The sequence below is a fragment of the Strongylocentrotus purpuratus genome, unplaced genomic scaffold (assembly GCF_000002235.5).
Source record: "Strongylocentrotus purpuratus isolate Spur 01 unplaced genomic scaffold, Spur_5.0 spur5_contig_847, whole genome shotgun sequence".
Taxonomy (NCBI): Eukaryota; Metazoa; Echinodermata; class Echinoidea; order Camarodonta; family Strongylocentrotidae; genus Strongylocentrotus; species Strongylocentrotus purpuratus.
In genome coordinates, this window is record NW_022145554.1 from 57,310 (window position 1) to 75,500 (window position 18,191).

General features: G+C 36.2%; 1 protein-coding gene across 4 annotated transcripts; it reads right to left on the reverse strand.

Moving 5' to 3' along the window:
- Positions 1-4,025: 4,025 nt before the first annotated feature.
- Positions 4,026-17,958, reverse strand: LOC105440870 (pre-mRNA-splicing factor SLU7). Of its 4 annotated transcripts, none has more exons than XM_030992541.1 (16): positions 17,888-17,958; positions 15,347-15,537; positions 14,134-14,281; positions 13,621-13,701; positions 12,777-12,941; positions 12,262-12,330; positions 11,640-11,719; positions 9,751-9,796; positions 9,300-9,397; positions 8,827-8,894; positions 8,234-8,373; positions 7,693-7,749; positions 7,186-7,290; positions 6,049-6,255; positions 5,250-5,492; positions 4,026-4,520 (listed from the first exon to the last, which is right to left on the reverse strand). In XM_030992541.1, the coding sequence occupies exons 2-16, from the start codon at positions 15,511-15,513 to the stop codon at positions 4,329-4,331; spliced, it is 1,866 nt and encodes a 621-aa protein (XP_030848401.1). In that variant the 5' UTR covers positions 15,514-15,537; positions 17,888-17,958; the 3' UTR covers positions 4,026-4,328. The 4 variants fall into 4 exon arrangements, with proteins under 4 accessions (XP_030848401.1, XP_030848399.1, XP_030848400.1 ...); XM_030992539.1 differs by having other exon boundaries at positions 15,347-15,571; XM_030992540.1 differs by having other exon boundaries at positions 15,347-15,571; positions 17,884-17,948.
- Between the last annotated feature and the right edge of the window lie 233 nt (positions 17,959-18,191).

The window sequence follows — 18,191 nt, forward strand, 5'->3', positions numbered from 1 at the left end:
ACATGCCCCTTTATAACTTGATGTGACATACAGTGAGTACACAAAAGAAAAAGTGACACCCCCTTCAATATTTTCAACCGAAATTCTGATAACTCTCTTTTCTTCTATTGCTTGTCCGAGGCTTTTTTGAGTAAATTGTCATCTACTTTTTTTCACTTGTCAGAAATTTGTAATGCCTATGCCACAGTATCAAAATAAACGTAGTTGCAGGATGTTCACATATCTCTTTTACCCGCTCTTTTATAACAAGATCTCGTTTGCAGATCGTTTTAGGCACCTTCCTGTTAAAACCATAACCCCAAGTTTATGCCATTCACAATACTTTCAGCAGGTAAAAAAAATGCTGCACATTACAATTTTTTAATTTCAAATTGATAAAGTATTCTGGTTTCACAGTATCGGGACCACAATGTGAAACTGGATGTAATTAGTGCTCTTTCAGTTATGAGGCGGCAAAACCATTGCATTTTTTTTTAATGATGTAAAGTATAATATGCTTCACATTTCTGTATCTTAAAGGTAATAAAAAGTTTTGGGAAATTTTGAAAATTGGGTGGATAGTGATTCTTTACAATTTTGATAAATTCAGATGCCCCTGTGCATGTATTAAAAGCACTAGAAAATTTAGCCCCTAAAACACTTCTGCTTTCGAGAAAAATGGAATATAACAATTTACCGGTGCTCCCGGTACATTTTGACAAATTTCAAATAGCTCCTACGGCCATACAATAGTAGCTGCGACCATGAAAATCTCTGAATATGTAGTTGTGATATATAATTTCCAAACGGGAATATCTAGTCGGTCGATTTTAGTCAAGAAACATTGTTTTATAGCTTAATTAATATCTTGACCTTGAGAGGGAGCTTTACAGCATGAAGAGTTAATTATTTATAATTTCATTACTTTAGCATAGATTTTAACCGAGACAACGATGACTGAATATTGTAGGATCACATATGCTTCCAATATGTTCATTTGAACCAAATTCGTGACCCCATACCAAAACTTTGTATTACCTTTAATACAGAGCGCAGTGAATACAAGCAGGACCTTTGTTTAAGACAGTTGCCATGTATTTTCAAATGCCTCATTGGGAGAAATAGTTCTCTCTTTCTCTTCATCATTTTGCTACCCATGAACACTGGTACAAGCTTACATACAGCTAACAACAGAAATATTCATACTCCTTGTAAATTTGTTTGTGTTTTTCGTAACTCAAGAATGAATGGTGGACTGGTTGAATAAGGGCGTTTGTTAAACATTTTTAAATTTAAGATTTAATACGCCACATTATCAAGAAACAGAATTCGGGACAAATACATTTTTCACAATGATAAAAGTACAAAACTTGGTAAGGGTATGAATAATTTAGTTGTTGACTGTAATTTCGTTTCAAAATTGCAAACAGTAACTCCATATACATGAAACACAAATTACAAGGATAAAATGTCACATTTCATATCAGATTTTAATATTTAAGATGTACATAATAAATGGTTTATTTACAGGTAAATGTACAAGAGGAGCGTTTCTAGCTATGTAATAGCAAATGCAATTGAAAAAAAGATGCGGAGTACAGCAGATCAGACTAAAAAGGTAATAATACTATTAATAATGTAACTCGTTCAATCCAGGGAAGCCTGGTAGTATTAATACCCTTCTCCCGAAGGGCCCTGCAATCATATTATTAACATGGCTGGTATTCAGTATTAAAGGAAACCAAAACATTCATACTAAGTTACTTTTATTGTAAAGTTTAAGATATTTGAAAAATATCAGTGAAAATTTGAACAAAATCGGGCAAGGAATAAGGAAGTAAGAGCTTTTTGAAATGACTAGTCACTAGAGGGCGGTATTCAATTTGATGACATCATCTGTGGACAACTCTCCATGCCTTTTGTACATCAAATTTCATGTTTTTCCTTCTTTCTTGTGATTGAGATAATGTACTCCCCTGAAAGCAAGATATAGAATGCAAAATGATATTCTACTTCACATGTTATGAAGTCGGATCAAGAACACAAATAAATACGAAGAAAACAAAAAAATTGTGAAATTTTATGTACAAAAGGCATGGAGAGTTGTTTACAGATGATGTCATCAAATTGAATACCGCCCTCTAGTGACTATTCATTTCAAAATGCTCTAACTTTCTTATTCCTTGCCCGATTTTGTTCAAATTTTCACTGATTTTATTTTACAATAAAAGTAACTTAGTATGAAGGTTTTGGTTTCCTTTAAGGTTTTTTCTTGGGTGTGTGCAAATGTACATCAAATACCAATCCATCATTAGAACTGATAAAACAAACATATAGCATATAGTTTAAAGCATTCCAAAGAGTCTCTAAGCTTTGCCCGACGATTTCTACTATGCTTGTCACATGAATAGTTTATAAGCCATTGATGTCTTGAATAAGAAATTATGATTTCTATAAAATACATAAAACAAATCAATTCAAAATGTGTCATGTCACTATGCTTGATAAAAATTGTTCATTAAAAAAAAAAATATGCGTGTATTTGATGCAAGGGAATTACACAGGATCAGAAAAATTAGGATTTCACAGAACATTTTGATACAAGAGAAAGGTTAGGGAGTTCCTCAGAACTGCCCAAAATGCCGAATTTCCACAGCAACAACTTGCAGTTTGAGTTATTTTAAGAAAATGTAGATCCAGGTCTATACATGCTGGTAGGGAATTATCCGGTTCATTAACCCAATGGGAGTTTAGTGTCTCCTTTTAGTGGTGTTTTTGCATTATCTTTTGATCCTTTCACCAGCTCGCTTCTCTGCTTTTTTCTCTTTCTTTTAGAGTACAGTAGTTTGGATTTTCTTTCAAAACTGATGGCAGGTACAACCAATAGGGCACAATATACAACAAATAATACCCACACAAGGTACCTTTGGAACAGTCTAACATGCCCAAGGCTCTCAAACCTCTATTAAAAATCAATTTGTAAAATTATCAAAAATATATCTTACACTTCACTTGACCAAGAGATTTCTGCATTCTTCACAGCATCTCAATGCTTTGATTCTGAAATTGTTTAATAAACTGTACTTATATTCAAGAAACAGCAGATTGAAAAATCAATTTACTCGCTGTGAGAGAGTGCCCTGATGACACAGAGATACATTTCTTCAAAGATAAAAACTTGTCCTTTTTTTTCTCTTCGCTCCATCATCATTAACAATTCATTAAAAAATTCTGAAAGGTTTGTTAAATATGAAATTTACTGGTGAATTTCAACTTATAATGCTTGATCCAGTACTGGGCATGAAATACATCCTATGGGAATACACTTCACAATAAAGGCACCTGTATCTGCTCAAGGAAGTAAAAATGGAGCTAGTTTGAGTCTCACTGTATGTTGTTCCTTCTGAGGAGAGAGGATTTTCTTCCCAAGGCAGGGAAGGGGATCAATGGTTTGTTCTGCTATCAGTATCATGGAACTTGACAAGGAGAGTCGTTGTTGGATTCTCTAGGTTATGTAAATTTGGAGGCTGTAATCAAATCTACGCAACATTTCTTTGACTGATCATGAGCTCATCTTCAATATGAGGACGGCACCTCCGTAGAATCATTGTGGTTGATGTCTTGAGAGTTCACAGTAAGCAGGAGACAGAGGTGCAGACCCCTGGAATATTTGGTGAAAAAAGTGGTCATACTGGTATACTTCTTGATAAATAATGATAAAATGATCATTAAAACGTCCATTGATATTTCTACAACCACTGTTCTGTATTTGGTGATTAAAAAATGCAATTTCAATCTGCAATCCTTATTTTTTGCTTCTCTTCTGTAACAAGATGAGACGAGGAAAGCAGTCACTAAACCTTACAACTTTCTGTTGATATTGCTCTCAACTTTTGGCAAAGACTGTTCTTAACACTTCACAAGGATTGTCCTTTAAATACTCGTTGAGGCCATAAACACTTCCATCCATCTATTTTCAGCTGGTATTGCTCATGATGACACTCAATGACAAAAGCTATCGCTGAATCTTCCTTCTTTCTACTTGACAGGGATGGTTCTTTAATACTTTGTAAGGAAAGCAGCCATTGGGTCTTCCATTCTCTGGCTCTTGAGTCTGTATGCTTCCATTGAATCCTCCATCCTTTCTAATGTTGTTCTCAGAACGTTGCAAGAACCGCTCTTTATACTCGACAAGGCTGGTTCTTTAATAAGGTTTAAGGACAGCGGCCATTGGGTCTTCCATTCTCTGGCTCTTGAGTCTGTATGCTTCCATTGAATCCTCCATCCTTTCTAATACTGTTCTCATAACGTTGCAAGAACTGTTCTTTATACTCGACAGGGCTGGTTCTTTAATAGGGTTTAAGGAAAGCGGCCATTGGGTCTTCCATTCTGGCTCTCTTGAGTCTGTAAGCCTCCATCTCTTCCTCTGTTGGTTGCCTCACGCTGTCGTACGAGTTGAGACTGTTGTAAGGTCTCTTCCTCTCATCCATGGCAAGCAATTTGTCAACCTCCTTCTCATGCTCCTCTTGGCGTTTCATGGCCTGATGATAAAGGATAGACAAACAGATGTCATTGGTTTGATTAAAGGGATCGTTTAACAATGTTAAATCTGAGATGCATGGCCCTACGTGTTATCAGTGTCTGTGATATGGTGTAATATTGAAGCCCTCAAAAAAATTGTGCTTCAAAATGATCAAGAAATGCCTAAAAAAAGTAAAAAATCTTTGAGTGACCGGTTTTACCATACCGTACATATCTAATAAGGCAGAGAAAGAAGCATTTCAAATTCAGAGTGACACTTATGTAGCAGTCTACATTTGTTCTTTTCAAAACTTAATTCCATGATTGTAAATATTCTTGACTTCTTGTACAAACAAAATCCTCAAAATTATTACATTATAATCAGCTTTACAAAATACTTAAAAAATGTGTAGAAAAATATGCCCAAATCATGTAATTCCTTGTGTACCTACTTGCCCATGGTTTCAAATTTTTTTTTTTTTAAATAAATAGAAAAAACAAAAAAACTTGTTCTGAATATTTTGGAATACTGAAGCAAGTAAAAGTTTGGCCATCTTGCGAAACAAAATCTATGACTGGGGAGGCGGAAAGAAGTCACCATAAATAAAACAAGTAAAACACCACTATCATGGAGGGTGAACGAGTATTAGTTGATTTCACAAGATTGCTGAAACTTTCATAGAAAATAAATAAAATGAGGAAAATATCACACAACAGATGAAGAGAAAAACTGATTTCATTATTCTCACCTCCTTAATCTTCCTCTTCCTGATAGCTTCCTCATCCTCCTGTTCTTCTTCTTCTTCGCTGCTATCATCACTGCTGGAATCTGAAGAATCTGAATCTGAAGAGCTATGTCTCCTCTTCTTCTTCTTCTTCTTTTTCTTCTCCTCTTTTTCTTTCTGCTTTCTCAACTCCTTCTGTTTCCTCTTCTTCTTTCTCCTCTTCTCTTTCTTCTTCTCCTTCTCCAAGTTGAGTTTCTCTTTGTGTTGCTAGCATTGTGAAACAAAAAAACAAAATTCAATCTCATAAACAGATGCATGTTGCACTGTCACCAGTCAAAAATTCTAAATCTTCTTCTAGCAAATTCTTTACATTTAATTTTTGAAATATATATTGAGAGTGATTTCTTGTTTACAAATTGCATATTTTAAACTATAAAGATCATCCTGCTTTTGTAACAGTTTAATTAGACGTTGTGTATAATCTTAATCTGCACAACAAATAAATAAAATATAAATATTTCCTTTTCTAATTAAACCCCTGTGACTTTTTACTCACAATTTCATAGACATCTGGTCTCAAAATAAAGATTTCTACACCATTATCGGTAAGTTCATATTTTTTCGGAATAGATGCACAATACTGCAAAATTTGCAGATTTTTTGTCAATATTTTCATAATTTCACACTTGACTCGAAATTTGTTGGGTAACTGGATAAATTTAGGTTCCTCTTTCCTTTGGTGGTACATGTATCAGATTTTGTGAGATAGCGAACTATGGTCACACCACCATACATAATATCTTTTAAACAACACCAATCTCACCTCCACCATTGATTTCACAGGTTCCTCTTCCTCCTCCTCCTCTTCCTCTATTCCAGGAAGTGCATCAGTAGGCTCGGTAGGTAGGACGACAGAGTCTTCGGTTGCAGCCATCCTGCCTGCTGCCCCCGTGCAGTAGGAGCCCCGGACGAGGGAGTAGCAGCAGCGGAAGCCCCACTGCCCGTCTCTCCAGAACGAACCCCAAACACTCTGCAGATAAAGATTGGTAGTAATAATGATTATGATGATGACAATAATAATGATAATTATAAAAATAATAACAACTTTAAGAATACATAACAACAACAACAAAAACAAATAACAATAATAATAATGTCAAGTACACAGGGGTGTTTCCCCTCAACCACGCCCCCTGAATGAAAAAAAAAGGGAATTCGGTTGAAAAAAAAGGCACCCAACAACATTCCCCTCTGTTGAGTAAGAAAATTGGGAAAAAATAGGGAAAAATCAGGGAAAATTGGGAAAATAAGGGAAAAATCGAGGAGAAAAAAAAAATCAGGAAACCGATTTAAATCAGGTAATTATCAGGCCTGTATACATTTCTACTGTGCACATATTCCTCCCTGGGGATGCTCAAGGCACTTGCAAAGTACTCTTATTACCCTACCTTGGCTTTAGACCATCTGCTCTAAAGGCAAACAAAGCATTCCAGGAAAAAAAATTCCTATCAAGAATCCACCTACTACACCTGGATGGAGAGTGGAGAATATAGATTAATGTCTTGCCAAATGGCATTAGTGCCGCGGTGTGACTTAAACCTTGAAACATGTGTTCCACAGTCTGGTGGGGTATGCACTAGCTCTGCACTAGCTCACCTCTAGCTCACTTCTGCAGAAGGGAAAATGCGGGATTAGGGAAAAAAGTATTATGTGGGGTTTGTTTTGAAAACAAAAAATCCATAAATCCAGTCGATTTTCACCCTTTTAAACTTTCAGGATGTCTTTTTCTCGCTTTTTTTTTACACCTTTCAATTATAAAATAAACTCCTTTCATGACTCTGTCAGAATGTTAAGTTGTTTTTTTAACCTGTTGACTATTGAATTCTCTGTTTCTCATAGGCGTAATACAGGAGCCCACATGGTTCCAGTAGTCAAAGAGTTAAGAGAGCATGGTACTTACAAAATGATTGCTAAGCAAGACATCTTCCTCATATTTGGATTTAACTGGGGCCTTCTCCTGGCCTTTGATGATGGTTCCATGTCGAGAGTACTCTACGTATTCCTCCTATATGTCGTGAAATTAAACACAAATTTGTTTATGTTATGAGTTGTCAATAATGGCAAAATGCCACTATGATCATAATTATTTAAATTTCATTATTGCATCTTTGTATTCTAGCTTGCTTTTTTGTATTTCACTAATTATTGCACTAACTTACCTTGAACCCAAATCGGTTTGTAGACCTGGTTATGATAATTGTAATTGTACTTGTACAAAACTGTGGATTACTATACTTTTCTTTGAAATAACAAACTGCTTACAACAGTATTTTAGCTGGACAAAAACAGTGGACATTATCACAATGCCTATAGATATCTTAACACTGGCACTGGTACTGGCACTGGCACTAGCTCAGGGAAAAACCATACTTCACCATACTGCGATATCGTATAAAGTCTGACTTACCGTCTGTGCCAGCAGCAACTGCTTAGGGGGTGCCTCCAAGTGCTCTTCACCACCATACTGAAGAAAAACAAAACACAATTTTGTTAAACATATGATGGTAAAATAGATGTTAGACGGGAAAATAGATTGAGGAAAGGGCAGGGGGTATAAAACACACCGGAGAGATGTATCTACCTATAAGGGATTATAATTCATTTTCTCCTATCCCTGTCTATTTTTGATGCAAATGAAAGGATGAATGCGTAAGACAAGGTGGTAAGGTTGGTATTCAGAAAACTATATCATCTTTAATATTCAAGAAAGTATGTTAATTGTCCCAACAATCTAAATGTTATGCCACCAGTTAATGGCTACACAAACTGAATACAAGTGCATAGAGTTAAGAGAAACATTTTTAAAAGTACCAATGGTAAGTGCTTACATGTACTCTGGGAAAATTAATTTGGTATTGACAATCATATACCTTTCACTAACATAACAGAAAACATAAGTTCATCAGTACACAGTCCTACATTTGCTAAGCTACCTACAAAGAACTTACCCTCTGCAGTATGGTCTCTTTCTGGCTCTTCTTGAAGTTGTCCTTCTTGCTGCCAAACTCCTTGTGGAGCAGGTCGAGCTTGGTGGGTTCGGCCTGGAGATGGACATCGGTACCGCGATTGGATGCGTCCCACGCAAACACTGTCAAAGACAACGAGGTATTGATTGAAATTACAGGTTCGCATGGGGAGATGATAACTTATAGAGTAGATTTGCGGTATAACCTCATGGAGAGTCTTTGGAAGGACTATTTGTATTTTCTGTGTTGATTGAGAAATACTGAAAAGGACTGTGAAACAATTAAGACTCAATTAAGACAAGTTAACTGTCCGTCGTCAGGAGTGACTTTCACTCATTTTCAGGTCTTCTCATTCCTTTTAAGTACTGTTCACATGGTTGTACTGCAAAGCTACTTTTTAAATAAGGTAAACAAAGGGCCCTATGCATAATGACATATTTATGTATTATAAGATACAGGAAATATGAGGTGCACTTCGCTTATAAATGCAATTTCAATTTCAGCCGGTAGTATCTTGAGGTGGCTAACTGATTTGTATAGGGAAAAAAAAAAGGATAACAAAGGATTCTACTTACTCTGTGCCTTTGCCATGGAAACCGTATCACCTCCTTCTCGTATGAAGTTATCACCAGCAAACTTCAGACTGTAGAAGGACCAAATACAACAGATTTGTAATGGAGGCATATCATAATCAGAATTTGAAAATAAAACACTCTTGTTAAAAGTGAAGTTCATCCTGATATTAATTTAGCTTCAATAAAAGCAGAAAATGAGAGGAACAAAGTAGTGAAAGTTTGAGCAATATCTGATAAAAAATTAGAAAGTTTTGAATTTTGGAAGTTGTATATCTCTCTTTTCCAAAGTTAAATATTAAATGTATATTTACAACTTTGCTTCTTTACATGGGCAATTTAAGCATATGATGAACACATATTGGGAAGACAGTGAATCTTTCAGAAGAAATTGATATCAATCTATTGATTGCCAGTAATTTTTCCTTTGTATTCAAGGAGAAAAATAAAATAAATGGAACATATTGATAACTTACTCATCTGGGTTTGCGCCTACATCTCTGGAGGGGTTGTCCCTCATAGATCTTGTTTTGGGATCGTAGTAGGCCGAGTTGGGTCTCAGGTTATACAAGTACTGTGATTAAAGAAAAAAAGTGGATAATGAGTGCAAATACATGACATAACAATGTCAGAATTATTAAAAAAAAGGGGATGTCTGAAAAGGAAAGACTGGGTTGGAGCTAACCACTTTACGCCTGGTGAAAATTACTTTTTGAGCTACTGGTACATTCTTATTGTTTTGCTTTCTAAAATAATGAAGAATGAATGTATCAATACAATACATCTACCTCCACTAAACCCCCCCCCCCCCAAAAAAAAAAAAAAAAAAAAAAAAATTGAACTTCATAGTCTATCACACTTTCTATCTCAAATTAACACGAAAATAGAGCAAGAAAAGAATGAATAAAAAATAAAAATAACACATACCTTGGCAGTGTCCTCGCGAATGCGAAGGTTTCTCACTGTAATTCGCCTAAAGAAAGAGGAAGAATTGAAAACACAATGAAAGAGGGGGGATGGTTTAAGTATTAAAGTAAATCTAAATAATTCTTTTTAAAAAGAAGAAAAAAGAAATATTATACAGTGCGTCCCAGAAGAAACGAAACCGAGAAGTATCAATGTTCTATCATAACTTAATCAAAACTATAATTAATGAATTATACATATTTGGAAAGCTTAGAGTCTCCTCTTTCAGTTGATGCTACTCAGATAATGCATATTTCACGCATGAGTGATTAAAAGCAATTTGAAGGAATGAAACCAAAAAGACATTTGGCGGGCCTTATCTGAATTTCGAAGAAAAATTCACATTTCTAGAAAGTTGAGTTTCTGCCCTTTCATATGACACCTCAATCAGGAAAAATGAGCCAGGAATGACAAAGTTCTGTTTGTTTAAAGTAGTGCTTGCATTTCCATAAACGAATTCGTTTTCACTGGCTGCATGTCGTATTAATAAACAAAATTAACAAAAGACTTAACTCCGTTTCGTTGACAATCATCCTTGCATGAAGATTCTTGTCGACGGCTGATTGTCAACGAAACAGAGTTAAGTTTTTTGTCAAATCTGCTTTTTGCTACGGCAGGCACCCAGTGAAAACGAATTCGTTTGTTAAAATTATGAAAATGTAAGGGCTACTTTAAACAAACAAAATTTTGTTATTCCTGGATCATTTTTCTTGATTGAGGTATCATATGAAAGAGCAGAAAATGAACTTTCTGGAAATATGAATTTTTCTTTGAAATTCAGATACCACCTGCCAAATTACTTTACGTTTCCTTCCTTCAAATTGCTGTTAATCACTCATGCGTAAAATATGCATCACGTGAGTAGCATCAACTGAAAGAGGAGACTCTAAGCTTTCCAAATATGTATCATTCATCAATTATGGTTGTGATTAAGTTATGATAAAACATCGATACTTCTCGGTTTCGTTTTTTCTGGGACGCACTGTACAGGTAATCAATTTTGGTCATTGGTCATGACAGGCACTAAAATTTCACAGATTTGAGCCAAACTAATAACTGTTCAGATGCTGCTTGTAAGTATCAGCTTGCATGGTGATGTAGATATACAGTAGGCTTGCGGTTGCACCATGTGAGAGATAGGGAGGATTGAGGAGTCTCTGTAATCTTTCTTGAGATAACTGTTCAATACTAAAATGAAATATAAAACAAACTTACGGTACTTAAAGTTGTACGATAGCTGAAGAAAATAAAGCCGATTGTCAAAACATTCATCAAGCACTATAACAAGGTGTAAGTGAATGTGTATTTCCCGTTTTTTAAAGTTTATTTGCATTTGCCGATCCAAACCCACAATCTACTACATGACAAATGATCAAGAATCACTACAAGTTTCTGTCCTAATGCAGCTTCCTCGTCAGAACTTGATATTAGATTTAAAGGTACTGTATCCTCTTTTGCAATACCAATATAAGAATTTATTAAAATAATGATATGCAGAAGAAAATACAGTTTACGATCATCCATCTAAATACGGGAACTGAAAAATGGCTTTTCTTAGGGAAAGATGGACTGAGATATGAAATGTAAGTTTAGGTAGGATGCCATTCAACGTCAACCCTTGACCTGACCTTAATCCTAATTGTATCTCTAACCCTTTACGTAAATTCTATGACAACATATCCGGTACAAGCACATGTCAACCAGCAACTGTTAGGTCACCACTACAATGTAGTAGGTAGTCATCACCAATTTTTTGAAGAATTGTGATACAATGAGACAAGTAAAATTCACTTGAAATGTACATACAGTACATGGCTACCCCCTTTTAGAAGTTATAGTATAATTGGTACCTCTTGCTGTCAAAATTGGTTCCAGGCATGTCAAAAGAATCAGCGTATTTGTCTTCATCTGCATCACTTTCATCGCTGTCCTGTACATCAAATAGAAAAGAGATGATTACTTTTGAGAAACCAATCATTGCAATTGGTCAATTTTTATATATATTTGTTTCATTGGAATCATACATGTAGCTCAATCAGTTTTATACCAGTAATCAAAGGTAAAACGATTTTGTGTAATAGATCACTGTGTTTAGTAATATTTTAAAAACTTACATGAGCATTTCTATTAGCTGCTCATAAAATTATAACTTAGCATTAAAACTTTCGACTGGAATTGATAGTATACTTCCTAAACATTTTAAGGCGATCTGATATAAAATTACTTTTCAACAACTTTTTTTTCTAAAGATCATGAATAAGCATTTGGATAATAGAATTACAGACATACACATTCCATGTACAACACGTGCCTCAGGAGGATTTTAGACACAAAATATGCTATTAATGCCGAGACAAATGTTCTTCATAATCAACTAAAGAATCACTTAGTCCATATAGCTGATTTTATAAAAAAATCCATTACAGAGTCAGTCCAACTAAAAATAAAACAACAACCATAATTCACACATACCCTTTCTTTCTCCATATCGACCGAGATCATCTCATTCTGAAGTTTCTTTGCTTTCAGCTGTTTCTTGGCCTAAAATGGGAAAAGAATGATACAAAATACCAGGGAGATCATTAAGAAGAAAATGAAACATGTCAACTCTTTCTTATGGTCATCGCTTTTTGCAAAGCTTCTCCTGAACTTTTGAGAAAAAAAATCCTTTAGATGTAAAAAATTATCAGCCTGTCAACCAATTCAAAACTTGTCTTAAGACACATTTACTCAAAATTGCTTTGATGATTAACTTCATCTGTTCACATTGATGTATATTTCATATGTATTGTAATTTGTAAGTTTATTTGTAATTGTTTGTTTTGTTTAATATGTAATTGTTTATCATTGCATTTTGTTTGTTATAGCGCTTAGAAACTTTGGGTAGTAACCGCTTTATAAGAACTGTTTTTATTATTATTGTTACAACAAAAGCGAAAAAATTGTTTGAATGATTGGTACACTTTAATCATTATGATGAGACCAACCTCTTCCATCTTGGCATACTCTTCCACTACTGCTTCATGTTCTTCTGGGTTGTATCCATTCCACCTGTCCCTCTTACCATCGTAGTCAAAGTGAAGGTTGGGCTGCAGGTGTTCATCGGGGGCCAGGTCCTCCCCGGAAAATTTGGCTCCGACTTTGCGAGGTCTCTGCATGTATAAAGAAATGTATCAAAGAAAGAAATACATGAAAATGGGGATAAAGGGCTTTATCAGGTGCTATCAATCATTGTGCAGACTATCGTGACCTCACAACCAGAGAAACTTATCTTTGTTGGGAACAGACACTTGCCCTTATTACCCCCATCTCAGAAGACGATACTATGTGTGTGTGTGTGTAATTGGGTTTTTACAGAAGTGTATCAATCAGATATTATTTTAACGTCACCATCCGAAAGTGCCTCCGATGGCCTGAAACCGTTGCAGAAGCCAAGCGTGATCCTATCACAGTCAACCAGGTCACAGCTTATGAGGCTCGTATTGTGATCACTTTGATTGCAGAAGCAGAACCAGAACCAAAGCTATTCCTGAGCCAAATCATATCCCTAAATCTAAACCAAAATCATATCACAATCCTAACCCTTTTTATTGACAAAATAAATCTGAAGCCAATACCAATCATTTCATCTAAGACAACGAGAAAACAAAAAAACTTTCCAAGAGCATACACCAAGACTCCAAGACATTTGCCACTACTAATCTTAATTCTGGCATATTTCGAACACTGTCTAAACCAAAAATGACACAACTTTAATAATGTTTTTAGAAAAATCAAAACATTTTTGATCGCGGGTAAAGATGGAGAGAGATGGACTGAATGATATCTTACCTCAACGCAATCTTTTTTCTTGTGAGTCAGTGAGCCACAGTTTTCACATGCACCTTTTCTAAACTTCGTAGACAAAGTTCCCTATTGCAAAATGAAAATAAATAGAAATAGAATTGATTCAAACATGAAAAATCTATTGCACATCAAGAAAGTTAAATTAAAAATGCATTTTTGTTAACCACCATTCTGAAAAGACTAGACTGTCTACACACTTTCTCCTTTCTTTTCATTTCATTTAACATTTCATATCAAGTAGATAGATAGATAGATAGTCGAGTTTATTTCATTCATCATAAAAAACATTTAGATAAAATATCATACAATATCGCATACATATAAAGACAAAATAACATACATTACGAATATAATCATACAATATAGTATACATCATAAAGGTAATCTGGACAAAATATAGGGAAAAGTGAGCATTTCTGAAAATGAGGAGACAGCTAGAAAGGGAAAGCCTTATCAGTGAAATTGATCAACCTATCATATTTGATTGATTGAACTTACCTCTTGTACGCCTTTCTTGTACCAATTGCTGATCGCTGACACGTCCTTTACGACCCTCTGAGGCCTCTGATGCTTGAGGGTGGGTTTGTCAATGCCAACGTACCAAGGTACCGTTGCAATGTATTGTGGGATGTGCGGATTGATGTCCCTGGAGAAGAGGAGTTACACGAGGAATGTTATTTATGAATTATGATCCTATCAATGATCGCCACTTTTTGTCTTGTATTGTCCAGAAATATTTTCTGTAATAGTGAATATTACAAGTGTTTTAGTAACCTTTCACATCATCATGTGTTGATACAAGATTGCTAAGAAGAAAGTCTACTCAAAGCTTAAACATTGCTCCTTTTCTCAGAGAGATGTATCGTTGAATAGAACAATCTCTGCTCTGTAATTGTGGAGAGCATGTCACTTGATAGCATTAAATCCAATTTGTCGTAATTTCGGTCGTCAAGAAAAGATCTATTTGACCCAAAATAGCCCTTCGCTTGTCCATGTTCGTCAACTCCTGTACAGCGCCACTAAACATGTGTCCCAATATGGATTCTTTATCCTAATGTCAACGAGAGGCAAATAAGTTTTTAACTTTAAATGTCTACTTCAAAGTTTCCAAGGAATCATCACACAACTACTTCCCAATACATTGCCAAAGGAAAAGCTACATCATTCCATTGGCCTCTGCCTGGTCCCTCCCAGTGCATACATGTGACAGCCAGCATGTCACAGCTCACTAGATAGTCCATGGTCTGGGGGCCCTGACCACACTCACAGTTTGCTGAAGTACTATTGTAAATCCATCCCCACTCCAGCATATTTGCCTCACATCTCCCTGTACCTGTACGCTGCCTGTTAAGACCCTGCCATGTGATCCATGGTAGGTCACATCCTGCAGGGAGTGACTCAGACAGGTCAATGGCCATGCATTCATACTCTGGAAGTTTCACATGAGACAGTTTACATTTATACGACGGATAGTCAACCTGTTTGAAACATCAAGCCACTCCTACTACCCATCCTCTCCAACCAGCATTATAGTTCTCTTTAAAACTATAATCTCAAGAAAGATTACCAACGGTCCTTATCAGGACTACACACACACTCAAGAAAGGAAGGTTACCGACAGTCCTTCTCAGGACTTTCCAATCCTCCCCCTCTCTCACATGGTGCAAACATAAGCCTAATTTTGGTTAGTAAAAGATAAATCTACACTTACTTTCCTTCTTCATCCACCAAGGCAGGAGCAGTACCTGCTTTACGAGCCTCTTCCAACTCCTTGGCCTTCCTCCAGTCCTCTCGTCTGCTCCCTTGGCTCTCCGGGGCCTCTGTCTTCTGGGACAGGGCTGCCACAGAGGGCAGCGTCGTCCCCTGGTAAGAAGACATCCCTCTGGTCTCAGGTCTGTTGGACTGCAGTAAATCAGAATTCAGGAACAAGATCGATCTGTACAATTTTGAAGACATGGATTGGTGTAGGATATTATGTATCAAGTTTCAAGTGTCAAAAGATTAATTTTTTTTTTTCAATTCCAATATTCTAATATATTTGAAAAACATAACAATTAACATACATATACATATATATATATATATATAAATGAAACTCTCACTATCCTTCAAGTTCTGATTAGGTGCTAAATTGCATTTCCAAAGACTGGTCATTCCTTCTGTAACCCATTGAATGACAATAAAGTCAATATTCACTGAAAATTAAACATGCAAATCTCTGAAATTGTAAGAGGAATCATTTTTTGTCCCATCAAAGACTTCTTTAAATTATAATTTCAACTTGTTGAATAGTACGGGCGTTGGTCCCAGAATGAGGATCGTAAGTTTAAACGAGGATATCCTTGTTAACGCAGACAAAATGCATCCTAAGAAGTAAGAATCGTCCGCATTTTGGGGAGCATTTTTTTTGCTTCGGTGCTCTGCACCGATCCGCATGTTGGCGATGCAATTTCGGGGTAATAAAATACCCCCAGTTCACCGTCTACTTTTATGGGTTGTCCGTCTTCCCGAAGATTTATCGCTCATAACGGTGTAAGTCTCTGTACAAAGTCCATGTAAAATGCATCAAGCAAATCATCCCGGAATCAGTTGTTGGCATCGCCAACGCGCGGATCGGAAATCAAAATCGACAGCGAAAATGTGGACGATCCTTATTTTTTGCGCATGTGTCTGTCCGCATTTATGAAGATAATCCTAATTTTGGCTAACATTCCATATTCTCGGACCAGCGCCCTACTGTTGAACGGATGCCCATTGCAAGTCAAAATTGCAATTAGTCTAGGTCTAGATTCTACTACTTCTTTACTTTACATTTCGAAAAAATGTGACCCAACCTGCTGTTGAATCATTTTCCTATACAGGCTCTGGAGATTTAGCGAGAGCCGAGGCAAGCGTTTGTGTAATGTAAATCACACGAAACCCGAGTTGATGACGATAGCTCAGCTCATCATCATGTAGACCGAATTTTTCTGTCTCTTTCGTTCGTTAGCCTCTGATTTGGGTAGGGTCGGCTCTGTCTTTAGAGAGCCAACCCTATTCGTTCGTTAGCCTCTGATTTGAACAAAAGAGACAGCTGCCTACTAGGGTAGCGCGCCCAGTATTCGGTCAGACAGCCGTTTCAACAGCTGTAACAATTTAAAAAATAATTTAAGAGCCACGAAACTTGCACAAATCAGGCAGCTGAACAACTTTTCTTAACTCTCAAAATTAAATCAGATTTAGGGCCCCGGAAAGATCTCCAACTTAGCTCAAAATTGGTCAGTGTCGCAAGACTTTCTGCACTTCTGCGTTCTCTTAGCACATGCGCTAACATGCATAGCCATATGTAGAAGTCTATTGCGAAACAACTGCGTGTGCTGTCGCAATGAATTTAGTATGTGTGTGAAGAGAATCACTTCCGTGTTCACTCCATCGCAGTGAATTTGCAAATGACGCACTTGCCGATGTGCGAGAGGTATTTATACGATACCCTTGCCATGCGGTATCGCTCGGCCAGTATTCGGTCAACGCATTGACATTCAGTGCTTTATCGCGCAATTGTGTGAAAATAGTGCGCAAATACGCTTCGCTCTTTGGCAACTGAGATACCACGCACAAATCGCGTGACCGAATTCTAATCGACGCAACCGAATTCTGGGCAGAAAAATGCTCCGTCTTCTTTCGGAAGTATTTTGCTTATCATTATTCTATATTTAACAAGTGACTATAAAATCCTGTTAGAGGAATAAATTTCTTTTCTTTTGATGGGTAGATTGCCAAATAAAAGAGGTAAGAATTCAAAATATTAGTGATTTCCCCTTAAGTGACCGAATACTGGGCACTCTACCCTACTTCGATTGCGATAAACTCGCTAGGTCTAATCTCCGAAAAGCAGAGGGACAGCAACAGAGAGAGATAAGGAACATGTTATTATTACAAGAAGGGTCTATATTATTCAATGTTCACCCTCCTGCAACTAACAAACACATCGGATACAAACTAGAAGCCATATTTCGCATGGCACGGGATGTGGAGGGAGCTCGGGAGAAAATTTCAGAAGATAATCTAACTTAATCTAGCTTACAGTAGACCCTACACGAAAAGAAAGGAATGGGACTTGGCCCTTGGGCCAAAAATTCTAGCAAACATAAATTCCGATTTTTGTTTTCTTTCTACATTCACTAATCATTCAAATGAAATTTCTACAAGAACATACAAATAATGAAGTCAAAACCTAACTTATTCACAAAAACGTGTTATTTTACGTACTTACGTGCAAATTTAATACAAAAACAGACCGACCGACAATCGTCTTTGCTTTGTTATGATGACGTCATATGCATGCTCTGTGTTCATGTCATGCATGTTGCGTTATTTCGTGTTTAAATACTTTGATTAGGAATTTTTATATACAATTTAAAATGTATATTAATTAGTATAATTTTAAAATCTTTATTGATGTAAATAAAATTTAAATCATTACTTTAATGGATTTGCATTTATTTTCTAATCATTTATAAAAAATATTTATACCTAGTAAATCGGCAATAACAACAGGATATATAGTTATAAAGTTC

Bases quoted from the DNA above. Each gene is read 5' to 3' on its own strand.
- LOC105440870 (XM_030992541.1), bottom strand. From the start codon at position 15,513: ATGTCTTCTTACCAGGGGACGACGCTGCCCTCTGTGGCAGCCCTGTCC. The intron at 6,256-7,185 runs GTAAGTACCATG...CTTTATCTGCAG, and splicing joins TCTTGCTTAGCAATCATTTT to AGTGTTTGGGGTTCGTTCTG. The intron at 5,493-6,048 runs GTGAGATTGGTG...TCACAATGCTAG, and splicing joins CTGTGAAATCAATGGTGGAG to CAACACAAAGAGAAACTCAA.